The following is a 22,565-nucleotide window of genomic DNA, read 5'->3' as shown; positions in this document are numbered from 1 at the left end:
CTCATTATGCCTATGGAGAGCACCTACTTCAGGATGGCCCAGGGAGGCACCAAACTCTCAGAGAGCTAAAACCCTAAAAGAGAGCTAAAACAGGAACCTGGGGGCTGCTACTGCCATGGCTGCCCTGATTTCCCACAGGACTGCAAAGACACACCAAAAGCCTACAGCCACTCCAAGGTATCAGATTCCAAAATCTGACTTGCTGATCACCAGACCCAGCCTTTCTCAAAAATCTTATATTAAAAAATACAGAAAAGGTACTTTTATTAATATTGCTCTTTACAGAGCTCTAGGACTATGAAGCACTGACCATTTTTTTAAACAAAGTTAGAGTGAAGTTGAACTTATTTATGTATGCTTTATTCTGGTTTAACATTAAAAATATTTTATCTTCATATGGTTTAAAAATGAAGAACAAAAAGGTGTATAAAAGTCTGAAAAACAACCTCTGCACGTATTCTAGGATGATAATCAAATTTCTTGGTTTGTTGTTCAGGCACTTAATTTTAGAAAGGGATATTGATGGAAAAAATCAACTGGGAGAGGAACATGACTATAAAAGTTCTGAAAAAAATGTAGTTTGTGGAAAAGATGTTTTATGTCTTCTTTACAAGGGAAATGAACCACAAGAAGACAGAAATTTTATATTACATTAGTTTTTTAATACACTGCATGTGAAATAGTTCTGTTAAATGAGGCATTAAAAAAAGAAAAAGAAAATAGAGATAATACTTCACTGCCACTCCATCAAAGCTGATGCATAATTAGAGAAAAGGCACAAGACATGAATTTCATGGCAAAAGAAGAAAATAATGCGATGAGAAAGTCTGTAGGCATGTGTGTGAATGTTAGCCAATTCCTCCAGCTAGGTCAAATTTGTATCTGCTTGAGCCCTTTTTCTCTACAAACAAAACAAGTGTTTGAGGCACCTTTCTCTCTTTTTTATTTCCTGTATCAGCTGAATTAAATTGTAAGAGATTACTTTTTAAAAAAATTAGATTCTCATCAAGCTTTCTAAGTAATCAATTCTTTTCAAAGCCAAATTATGACATCATTGCAAGAATATTCTGCATATAAGCAGGTCTGCACATCAGCTCTTGGCAAGGCCTTTCAGTCCCAGGTTAGGGACAAGCTCTGGGTGACACTGCTCCAGGACTGCCACATCCAGCAAGGGCTGGACACACCTTTCTGGCAGAAATGTTGGTGTCACACTGCCCCTGCTCCAAGGGGACAGGAGGCTCTGAGACGTGTGTGGGATATGGGACGTACCTGCCATGGCAGTGAAATCCAGGCACAGCTTCCTGATGTCCGTGTGGCACTGACCAGTCCCAGTCCAGGGCCTAAGGAACACAAGCAAACAGCAGGAAGCGCCATCAGCATCCACATTTGCAATGTGTGACCACAAAGAGGCCATTTCCCTGTCACCCCACAGTCACCTACCCCTACGGGCTCTTTGTCACAGGCTGCTCCATGGCAGGAAAGGCGAGAGCGTGCAGGCCTCACCAAGGCTTGTCCAGTGCACCACAGAGATCTGGGAATGGCAATGAGCCCTCCGAGGGACAGAGCACCCTGCCAAACACCGTCCATCACCCTGGCACTCTGTGTTGCCATGTGCTTTTGTATCATACTCAATAAAGGATTTCTAGCCAATGTACCCATCTGTCATGGAAGGGAAATAATCCCATACGAATAAGGCAAGCAAAATATGCTTGCAAAGCAATAATGAATTTGGGGTTCTGTAACCATGACATGTGAAGTTTTATGAATATTTAAACTAAAAATAACTTCTTGTTATGCATAATCAAGTGAGATTAAATATTTAATGAGCATTTGTTGGACAAAATCTTAAGTCTCTCTAAAGAGTAAAGCAAATCATACAAAGTTTAAGAGATTTTAAAATGGAGATATGTTGAAAGTAGTTATTTTAAAAGAGAAGCAGTCCTAAATATAAAACCTCAGAACTTGAAACAGCCTGGTATTTATTATAATATGTATTATGATTTAATCCTGACCTAGGAGATGAAAAGCCATTGCAACAAAATTTATCTGGGGTGACAGATCTTCATATCTAAAGTCAGAGTTGTTCTTAGACAATGGAGTGGAACGAAGGGCAATGTCTGGGGCCTGGGCAATCTGCTCGTGACAGCCACAGAACCAATTTGCTATAGAGAGCTTCCTTCCTCTGTGGCTGAACATACTGGTCATTGTCTAATTTGGGCCTCAAACTCTTGGAAATTTAAACAACTTGCAACCAATATTTCAATAATTTTAAATAAAAATAATGGAAGATTACTCAAGTTGAATTTATGGGGTGAACACTTAAGATTGCTGTATTTGCTCAAAATTTTTTTATTTTACTGAGCTCAAGCTCTAAACCAAAATGCTTTGATTACAGAAGACACACATGAATTGGCAAAAGCACTTAGATCTCACCTGTGAAAAGTACTGTGAGCCCAAATAAAGATGTTACTTTATCTTCCAAGGGACAATGAACTTGTAGTCAATTTAGAGGTGAAAAATTTATACTGAAGGAATATTTTTATATTTGGTAAAGCTATGTATCTTGTAAAATTAAATATCTAAATCCAATTCTTAAATATTGATCTTATATGAGAAGAACTTAACAGTTAATACTAAAATGATACTACATCTGAATGAAACCCTCTGTAAATATTTGTACTATTATAAGTCATAAAAAATACATGCACTGTATTAACTTTGTACAAACTAGTGAGATATTTGCAGGATAATGAGTTCTTTTCAGTGTAAACCACTAAAATGCAGCAGAGTAATTCCTCTCTTTTGGATGCTATGCCATACAGAACAGGAGTTGTGGAGCACATTTTTACCCTCCTGAAAGTCTCTAAGAATCTCTCATTGCACTTGCAGTTATCCTCCAGCATACAGGTAATTAGAAAGTGCTAGCTTAGATTTCACTTCTTTTTAATTAAAGAAAATAAATGTTATTTCCTAGGCAGGCCAACAGAAAAGAAAATCCTAAAGTTAATAGCGGACCTGTCAAGCAAAAGCACTTTTGTAATGACAAACACCCCTGTCTGATATCCATGTGATACAAACAAAGACATCTATATATCATGAATAAACCATGAGAATGCTGATGGAACTAGAGTGGCTCCAGGGTATCACCAGAAATCCATTTTAGGTTGCTCGTGCTACACAAGCTGTATAAATCTGAATGAAAAACCTTGAGTGAGTTGACAGCTCATATTCACATGCAACAGCTCACATTTCAGTTTACATGCCCAGAGCCCTGTCTGGGCACCACTGTGGAGAATCTGGTCCCATCCTCTTCTAAAAGGTCCCACCTTTTAGAAACTTTTATGCATTTGTAAGAACCCCTCTCATTCGTCTCTTCTCCAGGATACAAAAGCCCAGCTCATTTCTCATTTCTCTCATTTGTGGTTTTACTAAAAATAAAGTGTAAAGGAATTGTTGAAAGTAATTATAGGAAAAATCTCAACCTATGCAAAGCAATGGTGAAAGATATTCAGTAATACGTAAAACTCTTTTGCTAGAATACTCAAAAATGTGCTGAGGGTCTGGGAGAGAGGTGCCTACAGACTGCAAACCATTTGGAGGGAAAAGCCTGGACATTTGTCAAGATTAACTGCACAAAGGCTCCTAAAGAAAGGGAAGGAAGTCCTCTTCATACATTTTGAGTTTCCACTTCCACAATAAAAGATACACTACACTGTGAAAAATCACTACTGGTTCACCTTGTTAACATGAAAACTGCACTGGGTAGCTCTGATTATAACAGGTAAAGGAAAAGTTAAATTCCACTCGTTTTCACCTGATCTAAACAGAAGTCTTGCTTTGGCACTCAATCCATCACTATACTTCCACAAAAACGAGCTTCAAGAGTCCTCTGTACAACTTATCACCATTTCCTCACATTATATTTTCGGCATGAAAAACACAAACTAAAGCAAGTTATTTCAAACATGACACAGGGAAAAGGGAAAGGACAACAGAAAAGGACAGAATCAATATTATCAAAAACACAGTACAGCATGATAGTGTCTAGCTTAATAAAAGGCAAATTCTGTATCCTGTTTAATTACTAAGTTCGAGGCACTGGTATCAGTTTATTATACAATTAAATCAGTTAAGCCATACAAAATGGATGCACAGTTAAAACACAGAGACCTGCCTGGTCCTGCCTTTGCTTTACAGTATCTAACCATGAGTGACCCCACATGAAAGAAACACTTCCCGAGCTGCTCCCTTCCCTGCCAAAAAGCAGCTATCAAACACCCAGGGTGGCTGGGTATTCATTCCCTGCTGTAGGAATACTCTGCCCAGTGCCCAGTCAGACCATGACCTGAGAACCTGTGTCACCTTTCTCATGTGAAACACAACACAATGCAGCTGTTCCTACAACCTATCTTTAAAAAAACCCAAAGGTCCCCAACCCCAAGCTCTCTAAACTCTACAAAGTAAAACTGTGAGCCTTCAACAGGATTCACCTTCCTGGTGTTAAAAGACCAAACAAAAATGTACAAACTCGGGTTTGGCATTTTCTTTTATGAGGCTTGGAAGAGCTCAACACAAATGAAAACTGGTTTTCTTTGCAATGGCCACAGAAAGTTTTGCTCTAAAAACCTGCAGTTGTGTGCATGTAGGGGTCTTGTCTCTTTGCCTCTTATATAGTGAATAAAGTGCTCAGAATTCAGATTGCTGTAGAGAAATGCAGCCTCTATAATTGCTGTCAAGGTCAATGAGAAAAGGGTAAGTGCTTAAGTGATGGATATATAATTTACATCACCCTGGAGCAATGTTAACAGGAATTTTCAACCTGTTTAATGTTTATTCAAATGCTGCAGTTGTGAAAAAATAAAGTTATTGCCTGAGTCTATTCAACAAAAATTTCTGTCTTCAAATACATATACTGCCTTTTATCTAATCATCTACAGCAAGACTTAGAAGAACTGGCCTTTAAAAAACCAAAATTAAAGTCAAATGGCATCACCTTCCCTTTCAAAATATGAACACCACCAAGATGCTCCAGGTCGAAAATGACAAAAGTGTAGAACCATAAATAGTAGCTTTATTTCCTCCCATTTAAGGGTATGTTTTTTGGGCAATTAGTTTACTGTTGTTAACATTTATTGAATTAAGCTGAAACATCTCCATTTCAATACACAGTTTACAAAGTTCAGTTTCTGGACTACATCTGCTACCAAAATGCTGTTAAAAGAAAGCAGATTTGTTTAGGTTAGCCAGGAATGTGTTCCCAGTGGATTTCAGTTACAAGGATGCATAGGTAGTGAAATGATAGATATCTGTGATGAGGAATTTTGACCCCAATGTACTTTATGTACTTTAAATTGCTTTATTTATCATTTCTATTTAACACCTCCTTAAAGCCACTTGGCACAGTTCTGAGATCAAAGTGACCTTCTGCTAAAGAGAAAAATCGATGCATAGTTCATTAACCAAACCAGAAAACACTACTCTTGATGACAGGAGAAATGCAAAAATACCAAATTAACCTTTTTTCTTTGTTTTCCTTCACACCTCTACTAAGAAAGCACACAGAAGTGGGACTATACTAAGCTTATGGTAAGTGCAGGAGAAGAAGAGGAAGTCACTGAATGTGCCCTTTTACAGCTCACAGCTTTGACCTGAGAAAATAAATCAGCCTGTTATTCTGAAGGTATTTATTTTATCCTAAGAAAGATAACATATTCTCCACACACCAAAGATGACATTACCTTCCTCAGAAGAAGATGTCTTGTCAGGCTTGCCAAGAAATCTATTTCAACTCATGTACCTGACTACCTGTTAGGAACAAGACTGGCTCCTCCTAAATCACTGAAATACCACAGAATTACTAAGAATTGCTAAGATCACATTTTATGCAGCTTTTCTGCAACTCCTGAAACCAAAATCTGGAGTCAGTCGGTCCCTTGGTTAAAAATACTTGGAAAAACAGTGCAAATACCAAGGGGCACTAGAATGTGATGTAAAAATTCTGACCAAGAGTGCTGCAATGCCAGCAGACGTGCTAGAGGGAAGGCAAAGGCAAATGAAATTGCAGAACAACGCTATCAAGCAGATGTCATGTCACACTCTATGTGTGTACTGTAAGAGAAGTGCAAAGCAAGGACCAATTCAGGAGTGACTGTTCTTCTTTAAGGGCCTATCACAGAATCTCTGAGTTGGCTAGTTTATTACAGGTAGCATTGAAAGCCCTACTGAAGCCAAACTAAGCAGAATACACTGCTTTCATCCACCAAAATAGCCACATCATTATAGAAAGTCATTAGACTTCTTAAGCATGATTTCCTCTTCATAAAAGCAGGATGAAAACCTCTAACAATCTTCCTGTCCTTCACACTTCTGGAAATAGTTTCTAGGATTAGCTGTTCCAGCAATTCACCTCCTGAGGTGTGGCTGACCAGCCCACAGTTCCCCTTCTTGAAGACATCTGCTTTATCACAGTCTTCAGAAATCTATCCTGAATAAAGGAACCTTTCAGAGATAATACACAGGAACAATTAATGCACAGGAACATATTGAAAGGCTGAGACTTTATTGATGTGGCAAATCAGCGCTCTTCCCCAGGTAAGATTATGACAGTGCCTCTGCATGATCATGACAACACACCTAATAATGTTTGAGAAACCAGAGATGCTGCCATGCCAGATTTTGATTAAGGACAAACTTTGAAATCAGGAATCTTTGTTGCATATGCAAGAAGGCTGCACCAAATTATATACATGCATCTGAAGTACCAGAAGTGTTCTTTCACACATGGAAAAATATTGTCTGTTGAGGACAAAAGAAAGTACGGATCCAAAATCTGTGTGCCAGACATGCTGGAAAACTGCATAAATATACCAAGAGAAGATGGGGGAAAAAATCAAACTCAACCCAAAACAAAAAACCCAAACCCACACAGTGACCAGCTGAAACAAGCCAACAAATATCTCAATGAGAAGCAACAGCTGGAAACAGTCAATTCCAGGATCTACTGCAGACAGAAGCAGAGATCCCAAAAATGTAACAGGCCTAGATGGAAGTGACAAGAAAATATGTTCTACAAACATCAGCATACAGAATGGGACTGTTTTTCAGTGTGCAGAGAACCAAACTACTAAATAATCTTTATTCTTCTTTTTCCATAAGTCTTAAAGCTGTTCTAACCATCTCTTCTCCTTCCTTCCCCAGAATCCAACATTGTGATGCTGCAGTTAAGGAAATAAAAGTTTCTTCAATGCTCTTTGCTACAAGTCTCTGTACTCAAATTTTGTGACAAGTGTTTGCATCTTATCTAAAAAGTTCAGAATTATGTCATTAATAATATAATAATATCTAATATAATATAATAATATCTACACAAAAAATACTTTTTCCATCATAAAATAGCTTATCACACACATTTGCTTTCATTTCATATTAACTACCAGGACAAAGAATCAGATATCAGCATTTGCTTGTTTTCTTTACTTTTCATCTCATGTTTTTATGAGTCTTAAAGATTACTTATACCCAGGTATAAGGGGATGGTCTAAAGAAACCCAAATTAAAAACCTAGTTACAGCAGCAATTCCTCATGACAATTTGCACAGACCCCCACTATGACTCTGGATTTCTCTTGTATCAAAACCCACCTGCAACGCATGCATATCTGTTTTTTGCACATCCCTTTTTGGGGAGGGAGAGGCACTCAGAGTTTACTGGCACAATGGAAAAGATGCTATTGAAGGCAGCCAGAGAGGTGTGGGCAGAACAGAACCCCCAAGCAGAGGGCAGTAACGTCAGAGCACAGGGAATGACAGATCTTGCCAGGGGCATTAAGCAGGAGAGCCCAAAGTAGAAAAGAGCTCAGCTAACCTCCAATTAGCTGTAAAGATGCACTTTTGCTCTGCTTGGTCTACGTGTGGCTAGGAAGACTTGTTAACTCCCTGCAGCATGTTTGGACATGTTAATCACTTTGGGATCAAAATAATAATCCTGGCTTTCCTAAGCAGTGGTGAAATACAGCATTAATAGGCTTTTCAACTGCTATTTACATGGTATGACTCATTAAGTGCTGTTTCAGTCCCATTCTTCCATACACATAAAGGGGGGAATAGTGATTCCACTCTAAATTGAAAGAGTGACAGCTATTTAAAGCAGGGAGGCCACATACAGACACCAATTTAGTGGTGCTGAACCTGCTCAGCTGAACCTGCTCGGCCTGAAACTGACCCAAAATACCAAACTAGGAGAGATCAAATATGCCCTTTACAAATATCTCTACTAAAACCAGTGAATGTATTAAAGTCAAAATGAGAATCACTAGTTCTGATAATAACATTAAGTTAGCGACACACTTACAATTTTTTTAATTGAGGCTTAGAAATCATCACAAAATAAATACACTACACATTTTCTTCCTCTATGTACATCAACCTCAATATCCAGGACATCTTTGATTTCATCTTTACCCACAGACAGTGGAAAGCTTCAACGAAGCAAAGTGACTTGATTGTGATTTAAGCTGAAACCTCTGGCAAAACCTGGACTGCTGAACTCCCCTTCTCCAAAGGCTCAGTTATGGTTCCCCTAAGCCTTGCTCAGACACTGTGAGTTACCAGAAGACACTTAAACTCATGCCAGCTAAACAAAGAAAGTGCAGCACTGTTGTATTTATTAGATGCACCAGCACAGCTCCAAGAGGAAGAATTCAGTGTCATCATTCAACTTGGGCTCAGCGTGACCGACACCTCCACCCAGGGCAAACAGGAGACTCTCTGTGGCTCCTACAGCCCCAGTGACTGGGGCACACAGCTTGGAAGTTCACTTGCAGGCTCTACAGAAGGCTCCTGTCAGAGACAGCCCTGAGTTGGGATAACATCAACCACAAACATGAAACCTTCTCTCTCTGCAGCATGAAAACAACAGACGTAGTAGCTATCAAAAAGGGAGAAACCTGCACAGTCTGAAGCAAATTTAATAACAGAGAATCTTAATTTTCAGATGTATTTAAGGCAGATCAAACAATCACTGTTTTACATGTAGTTTGATGGCAATTAGCTCAAACATGCTTTAAAAAACCACATGGTTGTTCAAATAAAAACCAAACATGGTCATTGAGATGTACAGAGTGTATCAGCATATAGAGAGCTTTGCTTGGAGCTTCCACATATCCATTGCAGAGAGGACACTTGTTCATGTAATCTGACATCAGATTAGGCAAAGATTTTGATTTATCTTAATAAGAATTCCTTCCACCATATAAACTGAGCTTGTGTTTTGTGAAACTGCTTTAATTGAAAAGAGAATAATGGGACATTTCACTGCCTGAAGAGAGACGGCCATTCTGACACCCTCTCCTCTCCAGGATGTTTTCACAGACTCACATTCTCAGTGAGCCAGAAGCCACATGGGATCTGAAAGCCATTTCAGCTTTTCTAATTTTCCTACATATCTACCTCCATTAATTCCCCTTATTGCTTCAGTCATGGTAAATTCATGATGTGATACACAATTTACTAACTCTTTCAGTGACTCTTAGCAAGTCCACTGCTTAAAAAAAAAAAAAGGCCAGGGGACAGAAGAGCAAATTTTGCTTCTTTTGGTTTCCACACATTTTCAGATATGGGTGGATACAAAGCCCTATGCTTTATAGCTGACTTTGTAACTTACTGCAGCAGTGATTACAGGCATTCACTTTGCCTGTTATTTCTGTAATTTTCAAACAAAATCTGCTTTTTCCCACAAGCACAGAGCCTGCCTTTACATACAATTCTCTTAAATGAGAGATGGATGAATGAGAGGATTCTGTTAACAGAGTCTCTCTGAAATGAGCCTTAAAGACTGCTAAGAAATACCTGCTAAGAGTCTCTCAGAAATGAGTCTCTCTTTGTACTTCTAGAAGAAGAAAAGAAATTTGCCTTCAAGAAATGCAAAGGGAAAGGTGGCAAACTGAGTAGATCCCTAGCAAAGAAGTATTATGATTCTGTAGCATTACACTGGGAAAAAACAGCTTAATTTATGCAGTAGATTGAGAAGTACAGAGGAGAATTACAGTCTGATAGTGAGAGAAAACAACAGGCTTTTAGAGTTGCTGTGACTCTTCCAAGAAGGAAAGTTGGCACAAGGAACAAGAAATTAAATGGAAAGGCAAAAGAGGAAACACTGGCACCTGGAGAACAACCATGTAAAGAAAAGAGACAGAGGCATCTCAACACGTACACAGAGGAAAAAACAGCAAAGGATGCAGAAAAGGTATCCAGGGAACTACATCTGGTGAGCAGAGGTCCTGTGTGAAATTTTCATTCAGGATGACAGATAAGCCTGGATGCTGCTTGCAGCCTCATATGCAAGATTGAAAGGTTTTGGGGTTTTGGGGGGGTTTTTTTGGTTTGTTTTTGGTTTTTTGGTGGGTTTTTTGTGTTTGTTTGTTTGTTTTGTTTTTTTGTTTTTGTTTTGGTTTGGTTTTTTGGGGTTTTTTTCATGGTTGGTTTTGGTTTTTTTTTTGAGAAACTGAGACAATTCTCACCTGAATTTTTTATTTCAGAGTAACATTAAATAATCAACTGACTGCTTTTGTCAGTGTACAACATTCCACAATTAAAATAAATGCATCTTGAAAGGACAGCTTTTCAACATCATTAAATAACATATTAGGGGATGGGGGAAGGCAGAACTTACATTGACATGACTGTACTTGAGTAACATGTGAGGCACATAAACCATTTGGCTGCAACTACAGAAAGCAATTTAGCCACTGGAATTCCATGCTCATTTTCTGCTTTCTTGGAGAAGAAGGGCATGAAAACCTGCTACTGACATAGCAAACACAAAAGAGCATGTGTCAAAATACTGCTTTCTGATCTTAAACTGCCAGGGTTGCAGAGAAGGACTCTGCTTTTAACTAAAACTGACAAAAAATAAATCAACGCTTTTCTCAGTTCTTAGCAGCAAATGTTAGTGTTTCTAACTTAGCAATTTCTGTGTACAAAGTGGAGCAAAGACAATGAAATTGATGATCTAGCTGTAGTGCAGCTTCTTTGGGCCAGTATCAGCAGTTTTGAGTGGTCATGTGAACAAAAATCCTCTTCTCATCTCAGCTGAAAATGAGACACAAGCCATGCACAACCACCTTACCAAGCACAGGACAGGACCAAGGGATGTAGGAGATGGTAAATGAGGCAATATCAGTCATTTAGTTTGAGGGCAATGCACAGAAATGTTTGTGTTGGAAATACTAAACATTCATGACTGATATTAATGTAAATCAGACTGTTATTGAGTACTTTGGCCAATTTTGCAAAAGTAAAGATTAACATTTTTTTTAAAGTTACAAAATACGCAATGATTTCCAGCAGATTCCAGCGCTGTTACTGGATAAAATAAACCAACCAACTTGTAGACTGTACCTGGTTTTAAACTTGAGTACAGCTCACACTCTGAAACAAACACAAACAAGCTGAAAAAATTAGCTCCTGAAACCCATACTGCATGGACTGAGCTTTTCCTGCTTTTCATGGCTATTGCACATTTGTAATTAGCACCTATTAGTACTCAGGGAATTTAAATTAAATATACAACCCCAAGAAGCCATTTCATAATAACTATTGTGTCATTTTTCTCCTAAGAAACCTTAGAGTATAAATACTTAGAATGTGACACCTACATGAGAAGGTTCCAAGCTATTTGCAGAAGAATGTAGGCAGAGACAAGGAACTCTATTCCTCACAACCCCTTGACTCAGAAATGTCAATTAGACACTTACTAGTAGGAAAGGCCTCCTGTAAAATAGAGTCATGGTTTGGTAGAAGACTACAGCTAGGCTTGTAGGTTTTGGAAAGCAAAATATTGAAAGTATATTTGGCAATTTTGGTTTATCAGTCCAAAAGCACTAAAGATCTTGTCTGCTAAACAGGAAAACTGACAGCTCTTTTCCCTTGTTTCATCTTGGGTTTCTGGGGTTTGGGTTTTGTTAACTATTGGTCTTGATTATGCTTTTACTGTTCATGATGATTGGTCACCTCCAATACATCATATTCTCTATTTTTTTAATTTTACACCAAATTTCAATTAAGAAGTAAAGCAATTTAACACAAGAGAAAAGACTTTTTCATGATCTGAAACTCTTCAAACAAAAACCTTTGCGCAAAATACAAGTGAAATTACTCCTTCAGTTCATCAGTGTTTTTATCATCAGAACAGTGATTTTATAGACATATTCAGAAAACTAATATAAATGGTCACAAACATCAATGCAAATTCTCGGTTTTTACTTAAGCAAATGCCAGCTGATTCTTCATGTCCTGGTCACCTAGGTGTAATTCAAATCCCCCACTGACCAAGCTTTCTATGTAGGGGAATACACATAATAATATATTATGTATAATCTGTGTATATGGTGATACGTGTCTGTTTACAACAAGCAATATAAAAAGGATCAAGTAGGATTTGTGATAAGGATTTATGTATATTTTGTTCTAGTTTAGCACTTTTTAGACACTATGACATCATTGTTCATTCCAAACCTCTTGATGTAGTTAACCTGATTTATAGGAGTATCACATTCCCACTTGGGCATAAGAAAAACAGAATACTGAACATCACCCCTAACACCCTTCCCAAAGGCACCATCCAGTGTTTCACTGAAGATCTTAAACTCTAATAACACCAAATCCCAGCCATTAAAAATCTTCACCCATGAACATATCCAATTACTGTTTCAACAAAAAGCTTCTAACTCAGAGCTGCAGCTCTCCTGAATTAATTGATTCTTTGTTTTACTCTGCCCACACATAGGCAATAAGAGCTATTAGAACTGAATATAAGGAACATCATTAACAGATTGCATTAATTGCCTTATTAATGATATTAATAATTCACAAAACAAACACTCAAGACTTTACAATGGACTCGAATGTTTTTTGTGTTAATGGCAGCCAACACATACACATTGCTGCCAGAGTATGAACCTAAAATGAAATTCCTTCTACCTAAATTAACAAAATTTCCTTCCCTCAATTTGTTCCTTCGTGGAACAGCTAACATGGCAAACCTGCTGTCTAACCACAATAAAAATTCCAGTGAATCCCTGCATGACTCTTCCAGTAGATATGCAGCAGAAGAACTGTATCAGCCAAGCTTTAAATTAAATCTGAAATGCAAGACAGTATAGAAAAAAATCATTTCAGTTTGTACAAAGCATCCAGCATTGAAAGAATATGAAACACAATGTGTCTACCCTGAGCTAAAATCCAGAAAAAAATATGCTTACTAAATTCCCTGCCTGAATTCTCCATGTCCCTAGATGGTTTCACCACTGCTGAATTCCCTTTACAGCCAAGAGATGAAAGCAGGAATAGCTGAGTATTCAGATGGCTGCAACGGTCTGGAATTCCAGGCACTCGATCAGATCTGAGCAAAGCCCCATGATCTTATGCAACGCTTGTTTCTTGGATTGCATCACACATTTACTTCATGTAAGATTCAGATTATTTTAAGTACAGAATTAATCTTTTCAGACACGAGTCCAAGCCAGCAGTACAAATGAGCAGGGTGTTTTGGCTGCTGCTCCACTGGGTGGTTCAAGGAATATACCTCTTCCATGGAAAGCGGGGTGTTTGTACTGGTGAAACCAATAAGAAATATGGTCTCTCTGCTGAAAGGTGTAAGACATAGCTGGAGCCATAAATCATTAGCTGTTTTGAAGGCCAAACTCAGAAACCTGCTTTGCTTTGTCTCAGCATGCCATCAAACATCCATCCTCAGCAGGGACAAAACAGCTCTTCCAACAGGTACTTCTAAATGACCTTTTTCCACAGAACCTGCTCCAGTGATTTAGGGCAGTCTCTAGATCCTGTCAAATTTTCTTCTTCATCTTTGGATCACTAATTTATTTTTTTTTTTTAATTCTCTCCAGTCTCCACACCCCACACTGCAATGACATGACCTCTCTCTGCAAAACAGGGCTTGATCACCTCAGCAGAGGCAAGAGCAGGACAATGTAAACCCTCCTAGGGGAGGGCTGTACTGCCTCTGATGAAGACAAGGCAGTTCTTTCCTTTATTCAGACACTTCCTTTCTGCAAACTTCTTTTAAGAACTTCCTGAGTGTGGACAATCCTCTGACAATTTCATTTCATCAGGATGGACTAGGCTACTCCTTTGCCCATACAATACTCCACAAAGCCTCCCAGCAATCCCTGTGCTTCCCACTCCCACCCATTGATTTTGTCTGCAGTTCTGCTGCCTCAGGGCTGCACAGGGCCCAGGACAGCCCATAGAGAAGGCCTTGTGTAAAACTACAGTATCTAACTGGGCACCCCCTGTCAAACGTGGCAATAATTCAGAGGTTGTTAGCTGGGTCATGAAAGACAGACATGGAATAACTGAGTAATTCTCATCTCCTTAGGAAGTCCAGATGAAGCAAAAGTTTGGGATACTAATAAAGTTTTTCTCTGCAAAATCTAAGTCTGAAGCCTAACACAACAGCACAGCAATCTTTAGTCTGAAAGTCTGAGAGAGAACTACCACAAAATTTCTGTGGTGTGTGGAAGATGAAACATGTTAAAAGTCAAGTTTTATGCATTTATGAAAGCAGTCAGGAATCATTGGCCAAAAAGGTTCTAAATATATAAGACAAGTTTTAGACAATGGAATGGCTAAAATGAACATTACGGGAGAAAACTTTGCTAGACCAACCCTAATGTGGGAAAGTATGCATTTTATACAAAATCATAAATACTAACCTGCATGAATGAAATTCAGAACTACTAATTAAAAAAAAAAAAATCCAAGTTACTAGTGCCATTTTCTTTGTTTCCCGTTGTGTTTCTTGGTTGACTTGCAGTCCCAGATAGGGTCTGATCCAGTAAATGTTTCCAGATGTAAGGCTTGTATTTAATACTCCACCTAGAAGTAAATCTTATTCCCACTAGTTACTGTTTGTATAACCCTTCAGAGTTCAGCCTTAAAGTAAAAAGGGGAGGAAGTAAAAAAAGTAAGTCCATATCCATTGGAAAGTTAACAACTTCCTTATTCCCTGTCAAAGAGAAGGGAACACGGACCTAGGCCATCAATGTGGATGATCTGCAGATCATCCATTTCAGTAAAATAAAATTCCCACTGACTTCCATGGAACACAGGACCTCCCCAGTCTTTGCCAAGCTGACTTGGAACCACCCAGGAAGGAGAGTGTGGGGTAGGCAGTGACAATCTGGCCCATCCCACTGCTCTGAGGAATGGCACAGGTTCCCCAGGGCATCACCTACCACTGGAGACACTTTAACAGGGCAGAAGGAAGTTGTTATCCAAATTCCCCCACCACAGATACAGGAGAGCACGTCCACTCCCTGCAGCACTCTGGCACTGCCCAACACGTGGGGTTGGCCTCGGCTGTGTAGAGCACAGCAGATCCCTTCACACACCATCTGGCAGCCTTTGGGGCATCAACTCAGTGACTCCAAGCCTTCCTATCACTTCTCAACCTTCCTTGAAACTCGGGTCACAAACCCAGCAAGATGTGGCAATGCTAGAAGCTACCTTCTCCTGCAGAAAAACTGCTGCAATCAGGTCGGTGATGCTGACAGCTCTCCTGTATCCCACTGCATGCCAAGATGAGAAATCAAATGAACCCTTCTAACACTGGCAAGAAGCCATAAAGGGATCTCTAACACTTAACTTTCTGCAAAACCAGAAATAACTTCTACTTATATCCAGAAATCCAGTGCCTCTCAGATAATTTACCTTTCCCAGAAAACCACAAATATACACAATACAATCTGCCTATAAAAGTATGTTCAGAGATCTTGGGAGAATCTTTGTGTTCTTTACTGTTCCTTGAAACAGCATAACTGACTTTTTTTGAGCAACACCCTTTTGCCTCTTTTGAGGAAAAGATATCAAGTCTTTTCTCCTAATTTTAAAGTTGCTTTATTAATGTAAACTTCAGAAATAAGAAAACAAAAAGAAAACAAAAAAGTCAAAGTAATAGACTATTCCACACAGTTTATTAAATAAAATACAGCAGCACCTCTTGGGTGCTGGAAGCGTTCATGCTTCAGCCTGATGCCTTTACAGCAGCCCCGTCATGTGTTAATGATTACATATATTCATTCACTACCAAAAATAGTTTCCTCTAGAATTATGCACAAAGAACATTTGTCCACAGTGAATTTCAAGCTTGGCTAGTCTGCTTGGGTTACAGTTACTCCTAATTTTACAGTGGCAAAAATCCAGAAGTCTACTTTGTGCTAGCAGTTTATCTTTTATGTCAGAATCCATTCTCCAGTAATTCAAAAGTTGGGAAAGTAGCAGCACCTATAAACTGAGATCTTTACTGATGGAATTATCACAATACAAAGATTACCTTAAGAATATCCCAATTATCTTATCTGGAAAAGCACTTCTCTCTCTCCTTCACTCCCCCTGCCTCTCCTTGGGAAACCACAAGTACGATCTTGCTGATCACTGTCACACGTCTGAAGGAATCAGTACATGCTATCAAGACCAAAACATTTGCAAGCTTAGTTTACAAGTTACAAAAACAGTAGAAAAGGAAACAACCAACAAGAAAAAAAGTATATTTTTAATATGTCCACTGTCCTACAAAATACGAGTGCTGGAGTAGTGGGGGAAAGCTGCTGCACATTTTTCCAAGTACAGATATGTACTACTTAAGGCATAAAACATTTTACATATATTTTAAAAGTTAGCCACATAGAAGCCTCTTGAAGATTTCTCCTGTGCTGCTTTAAAGCCATCTATTCTCCCCCTCCCCCCTCCTTTTTTTTTTGGATTCAGAGAAAAATTGCTCCATTCCTGCTTGGAATTCAAAGGAGAACAGGAAGTAACGTCTGAGCTCCATAGAGATTCATTTTTATTTGCTTACAGGACGTGGCGGATTCAAAAACTGGCTTCATTTTCCAGTATCCTTAAAGGACCTGACTTTTTTTTTTTTTTTTTTGGCAGGGAGCATGGTTGGAACTTCAAGTTCAGCCAAAATAGACAATAAAACAGTAAGAAGGCATAATGCCAAAAATGCAAAGGCAGCAGCGTCCAGAGCATAATTCCACCCTTTTTTCTCTCTCCCCCCACCAATGATTTACAGAGGAAAACGTTAAAAACAGAAAACCTTCTTTGTCCTAGAATGAACTCATATTTTAACAGCCTACAAACATCTCAGACCCACTGGAGGCAAGCTAAAGAATGATATTGCTCATTTAAGATGACAGATTTTTTTTTAATCCATATGTTTTATTGTTATGTTCTTTTGAATATTCTACTTTGTTCTCCTTCTTGGGAGAAAACATTTCTATGAAGTAACAACATGTGGAATCTCTCACACAACACAATGTGAAATTTGGTTCAAGAGTTGCCTCTTTTTTTTTTCTGCTCCTAGTTCATGATACGCATTTTTAGACATTATTCTCACTAGAAGTATGCCTGTGTTAGCCTCTAAGCCAAACCAGTCACAATTAATTAAAAAAAAATCTCATTTGCTGTAGTAAAAATGATTGGGTTTTTTTCTTTTTGCAGGGGTCTAAGCTGTAAATAATGCTGCAAAAATGATGTGTAATGACCAACAAATAAGTAAAGCTTCTTTGTGAGGATATGTGCAAATGTTTCCTCACGTTTTCAACAGGAAGCTCGGCAGGATGAGTCTGGGGGAAGGTCTGGAAACTGTATAGCAAAATTGGAGGGAAAGACAAAAATAGATTTTAAAGAGGATATTGTCTTCCTTACTGCATTAATCGTTGTTTGGAATTAGAAGCTAACTATTCAGTGTTTCCTTTCCATCATATAAAATTGAACCTATATAATTTGCAGAAAATATCCAGAAGCCACACAATGCCTTCTATTTATTAACAAGAGTCAAAGAACTACCTCAAGTGGAAGCTTGTGTCTAACTTGGAAACCAAAAAAATGGCAGAGTAGAGGCCAGTTCCTTTAAGTAAGAAGTGCAAAGTGCACCTGAAAAATATTAACTTTTTCCTTCTAAAGAGAGGAAAGAAAAAAAATCCCTATGACATGTGCATTAAAAACAATTAAACTGTTAATTGAAGACAAAAGGGTAGACTTTCCGGCAGGCTGCAAAGTATTTTTGTAAAGCATTTTTGAGGCCAAACACTAGAAATGTGTGTGACTGTGAGAAAAAAGACACAAAAGCCCACCAAATCACCAAGAACTTCAACAGATGGTATTCTGAGGGACTGAGGTATGAGACCACTTTGAAACAGGTGAGGCAGAATGGCACAGCAGACTGAGCTAGGGAAAATACAGCTCTTCCAGCAGGATTGGTAGGAGCATAGTACAGTCAGCAATTGGGGGGTAAAAGGGAGAAAAACCCAGTTAAGTTTCATGGCTGTGGCATTTCAGGTTGCCCCATTCAGAGAAGAAAACGCAGCAGTAAGTTTAAATACAAAAGAGACGGCACCTGCACAAACCTCTGCTGATCCTGGAAACAGAAAAAGGCAAAACAAAACCCCCCAAAAACTTCACACCCCATGCAGATAATCAGGAAAATAGACCCAGAAAGGATGAAACCGTTGGATGCCACAGATTCTTTCCCCAATCCCTGCAATTTTAAAATTATGAATGATGGCTTGCCTATTTGTATGCTCCAATAAACAAGTATTTGAATGAGAGATGTATCTTGCTTACTGTCATGTCAAAAACCATATGCCATTAGTAGAGCAAAGACCACACAGCATTTTGGACTAAAGTGGCCTTCTAAAAGAAAAAAAAAAAAAAAAAAAAAAAAAAAAAAAAAAAAAAAAAAAAAAACCCACAATGGAAGATAACAAAATAGCTGCTAAAATATATATCCACTAGGATGCCTATGTTTCTAGAGGAAAAATTAGGTTTTTGATTATGGATGGTCTGGAAGAAAGCTGAACTTCATCTGAATTATTATGTCTCTTGTGAAAATTCAATTTCCAGTCCATTTTGTATCCACCCTATACAGGAAGTCGAGCTTGCTGCCTGGCTGAAGGGACCTGTAGGGATGTGTTAGGAAAATGCACTAAGCAGAATAACTCCCAGCTGCTCCAGCATCTCTGCCTGGCCGGGTGCTGTGACACCTGGACACCTCTCAGGCTCAGTGCTGCACTGACCAACATGTACAGATTTGAGGTAATTCCCAGCTGGTTTGCATCCATTTTTCTCCAGCCACAAGGCTGATCCCTTGTACAAGTGAGAGCACATAAGAGCAGTTTAAATTTTCAAGCACTTTCTGCATGATTTTTTTTTTTAATTGCCAACTTATATCCCAAACTTCACTCAAAACTGAACTCTGCTTTACCCCACGGCTAAATAGGTCAGTCTGCAGTTCCAGCCTGAAATCATACACCAGAAGTTAACAACCAGCATTTGTACAACAAAATTAGTGTGACTCCTCAGGACACTACAAAGCCAGCACAGCAGATGCACTGGGGCATTTTACAGTGGAACAATATTGTTGCAATATGCCTCAATGATATCAATATTGTTTGGGTCTGTAAATGCAAACGATGATTACATCCAAAGAACCTGGAGATGGGTGCTCAAAGTCAGGGCTGTTTGTAGTTCGGGTTTGGTGTTGATTGCAGGTGAGGTGAGTGTTTGGTGTAGGTTTTATTTTCAGGTTCTTTCTCTTTGTTTTGCTGATTTCTAATGTATGTACAAACTCGAGTGGAAAGGACAGCACACTGGAATCCATCCACGCTTCTGCAGTGACGTCAGGTGAAAGGGCTTATCTGAATTCCAGGAGCAGCAACACACAAAAGGAGCTGATTTTAGAGCTGAACAGTTTTCACTCTAACAGGAATTACTCAGCATTATCAGAGCTCCCATGTCTGTTTATTCACTGGTACCATGTTCTCTGTTAAGGACCCCAGAAGGAAAAGCCCATGCCCACACGCTCTTTAGGAGCCCCAGGAACACGCTGGTCGAACGACGGCGGAATGGTTAAGTGGCCTAGTGGGCCTACAACCAAGAAAGAGAGCAAAGACCAGCAGAACGGGAACCAAGCCAATTGTCTAGACAGCAGGCAAAAAAACATGCTGGCTAAATTTAATCAGCTGCCTCCTTTACTTTGTAAAGTGAATGGGGAGATTAGAGACAGGGTGACACATAATTTGTGATTGAAATTGCTTGTTTAATCATAATTTAAAAAGAGATGAACTTATCCCAGTTCCATATCCATCATTCTTATATGTACACATAAACCAAGAGCCATCTTCACAATAAACAGCAACTGGTGAAAGCCTCCAGCTCCAGCAGTGGCTCTGCGCTCTCTGTATCTTTGTAGATTATTTTCTGATCCCTCACTTGCCTTTACAAGAGAAAAAGAAGCCCTTTTTCAAGCTACCATAAGTTTTCTGCTCTTCACAGAGGGTCTTTCAAGATTCAGACTGGCAGCTTCTTTCTTGAGAAGGGGCAAAGTTGGCAAAGGACAAATAACATGATTTATAACATCTACTGACTAGGATCCATTGGCCAGACTGTGGTACAGAACAGCTGGCAGGACAGTGAACAATAGTTCTTATTAGAAGTCTGCTATTTAAACCCAGTAACTATATCCAAAATTTGATCCAAAGCCCTTAGAGGAAACAGTGAAATTCTAAAACATATGGAGAGGTGGAGGACAGGCAAGGAGAGAAATCTTCCTTTGGTGGCATAGATGTCTGTAAGTCTTAACACCCAATTTAACCTTGCTCTAAAATTTAAGGTGGAATTCGTGATTACAGACCTAATGCAGTACATCACCAGTGGGATACAGAACAAAAAAAGAAACATTAGAAACATTCACAGCTAAAGCAGAAAACTATCAATCCCAAAACGGTGGTAATGTAATTTCTTATGTTCCACCTCTCATTTCTGTCTTAAATTACTAAGACTTGAGAAAAAGCAAAATGAGTTGGTAAGATTATATCTAGTCCCTTTTAATGTGTAACACAGACACTGAAAATCCCAGTGGAAATTTTAATGAGCATCTAAATATTAACCAATACTGTTGTTTAAAGTTTCAGCTCCTCACATACTTTGATTATGTTGCTTATGGCAGCAAAAATAACTCTCAAACAATTGCAGATAGAATTAACAAAATTTTGCTTAAATCTACTTTAAAAAGTATTCAAATGAAATATTTAATGCTGAAATAGCCAACCTTGTGAAAGGAGTAACTCTCTTTGATTTGGGTTTCACTTTTTTTTTTTAAGAAAATGTCAAATTACTTTATATTACTTTCTCAGGTTGAAGTAAAATACTGTATTGTGACCCTTTTTAAAAACAGAGGATGGTTTCAATGAACATCCAGTGTGAGGATACTGTAAAAAGTTAAAAGCTTTACACTTCTTTTAATCTAAAACAAAATCACTAAAATATATTCAGAATAAATTTAAAATCTATTTAGATTAAAAATAATAAACCCTTGGAAATGCTGGGCATTGCTTTCTGCAACACTCCTGTGAGTTACAACAAGCTTATTCATTCCAACAGCAATAGCTAAAATGCAGAAAATACACAGAAAACATATTCAAAGTTCATAATCACAAGCATTGATGTTAGAAATCCTATCTCCTGCCCTTCAACTCAGAGAACATATATACACCATAAAATTCCCATTGCAGTTCAAATAACCCCTATTTCACATGATGTCAGAAGTGACAGACCAAGTTATTTATAGGCTTTTGATCATGTCTGTGAAAGACCAAACAAATTCAAAAAAATTGCATCTGATTTACAGATAATCATGATCAAAGAGATTATATTTAAGTGAACGGCTATGATCACAGCAGGTTCCCATAATCACCTCTCAGTATAAAATACTGAAAAATAAACACTTTCCTGCTCACCAAAGGAAAGCATGGACATAATTTGTTAAATCAACATATTACCTCTTAAAAATGTCTGCTAACACATAACTACAATATGCTGATAACAACAAACACATATATCTCCTCTTTATGGATACACAGGAACACCCACACTTTAATTTGTTTAATAGGTGCAACTATTTAAAGGGAAAAAATCCCTGAGAAGAATCAGCAAGTGAACCTATATGGAATCAATAGGCTACTACTGGGTTCACCTACAAAATACAACTCTGCAGATATTTTCAGTCAATTTGCAAGATTTCTAGTATCTTCCACATTAGGGTTGCTTGGAGTTCCATGTACCTGCATTAAAGCACACCAGCATGGAAGAGAACAGCACTAGAAGCAAGACAGGCTTAGTGTAAAACCCTAAAAAACCCCAAACAAACAAAACAAAGAAAACCACCTAAAAAAATAAAATCTCATATTTGTACTGGGCAAGATCCTGTGCCTGCAGAGCTTCTGTGACCATGTCATCTCTCAGAAACAGAAAATGGTGGGTAAACCAAACCACTACAGGGCACAGATAGTCAGGGCTTTATTTCAGTTCATATTCAAAACATATAGGATCTAAAATACAGCCCTCAAAGCGAATGGATTTCAGCCTTTCTTTACTGCCTCAGATATACAGAGGAACAGGCAGAAGGCACGTGCTGTGAGCCCTGAAACTGAAACAAGAGGAAGATGGAAGACAGAATTTGTATGTTCATGAGAGAGAAAAAACCCA

The 22,565-nt window shown here is 38.5% G+C and overlaps 1 protein-coding gene across 1 annotated transcript in view; it reads right to left on the bottom strand.

The window, feature by feature from the left end:
* Positions 1-22,565, bottom strand: part of LOC134549262 (uncharacterized) — a 105,875-nt gene that overhangs the window by 65,252 nt on the left and 18,058 nt on the right. The window contains exon 6 of the mRNA XM_063394827.1: positions 1,270-1,340. Coding sequence (XP_063250897.1) covers positions 1,270-1,340 — 71 coding nt within the window. The remainder of the gene's footprint in view (positions 1-1,269; positions 1,341-22,565) is intronic.

The sequence above is a fragment of the Prinia subflava genome, chromosome 4, assembly GCF_021018805.1.
Source record: "Prinia subflava isolate CZ2003 ecotype Zambia chromosome 4, Cam_Psub_1.2, whole genome shotgun sequence".
Classification (NCBI taxonomy): Eukaryota; Metazoa; Chordata; class Aves; order Passeriformes; family Cisticolidae; genus Prinia; species Prinia subflava.
Note: the sequence above shows the minus strand (reverse complement) of the source record. Positions and strands in the feature narration are given on the sequence as shown.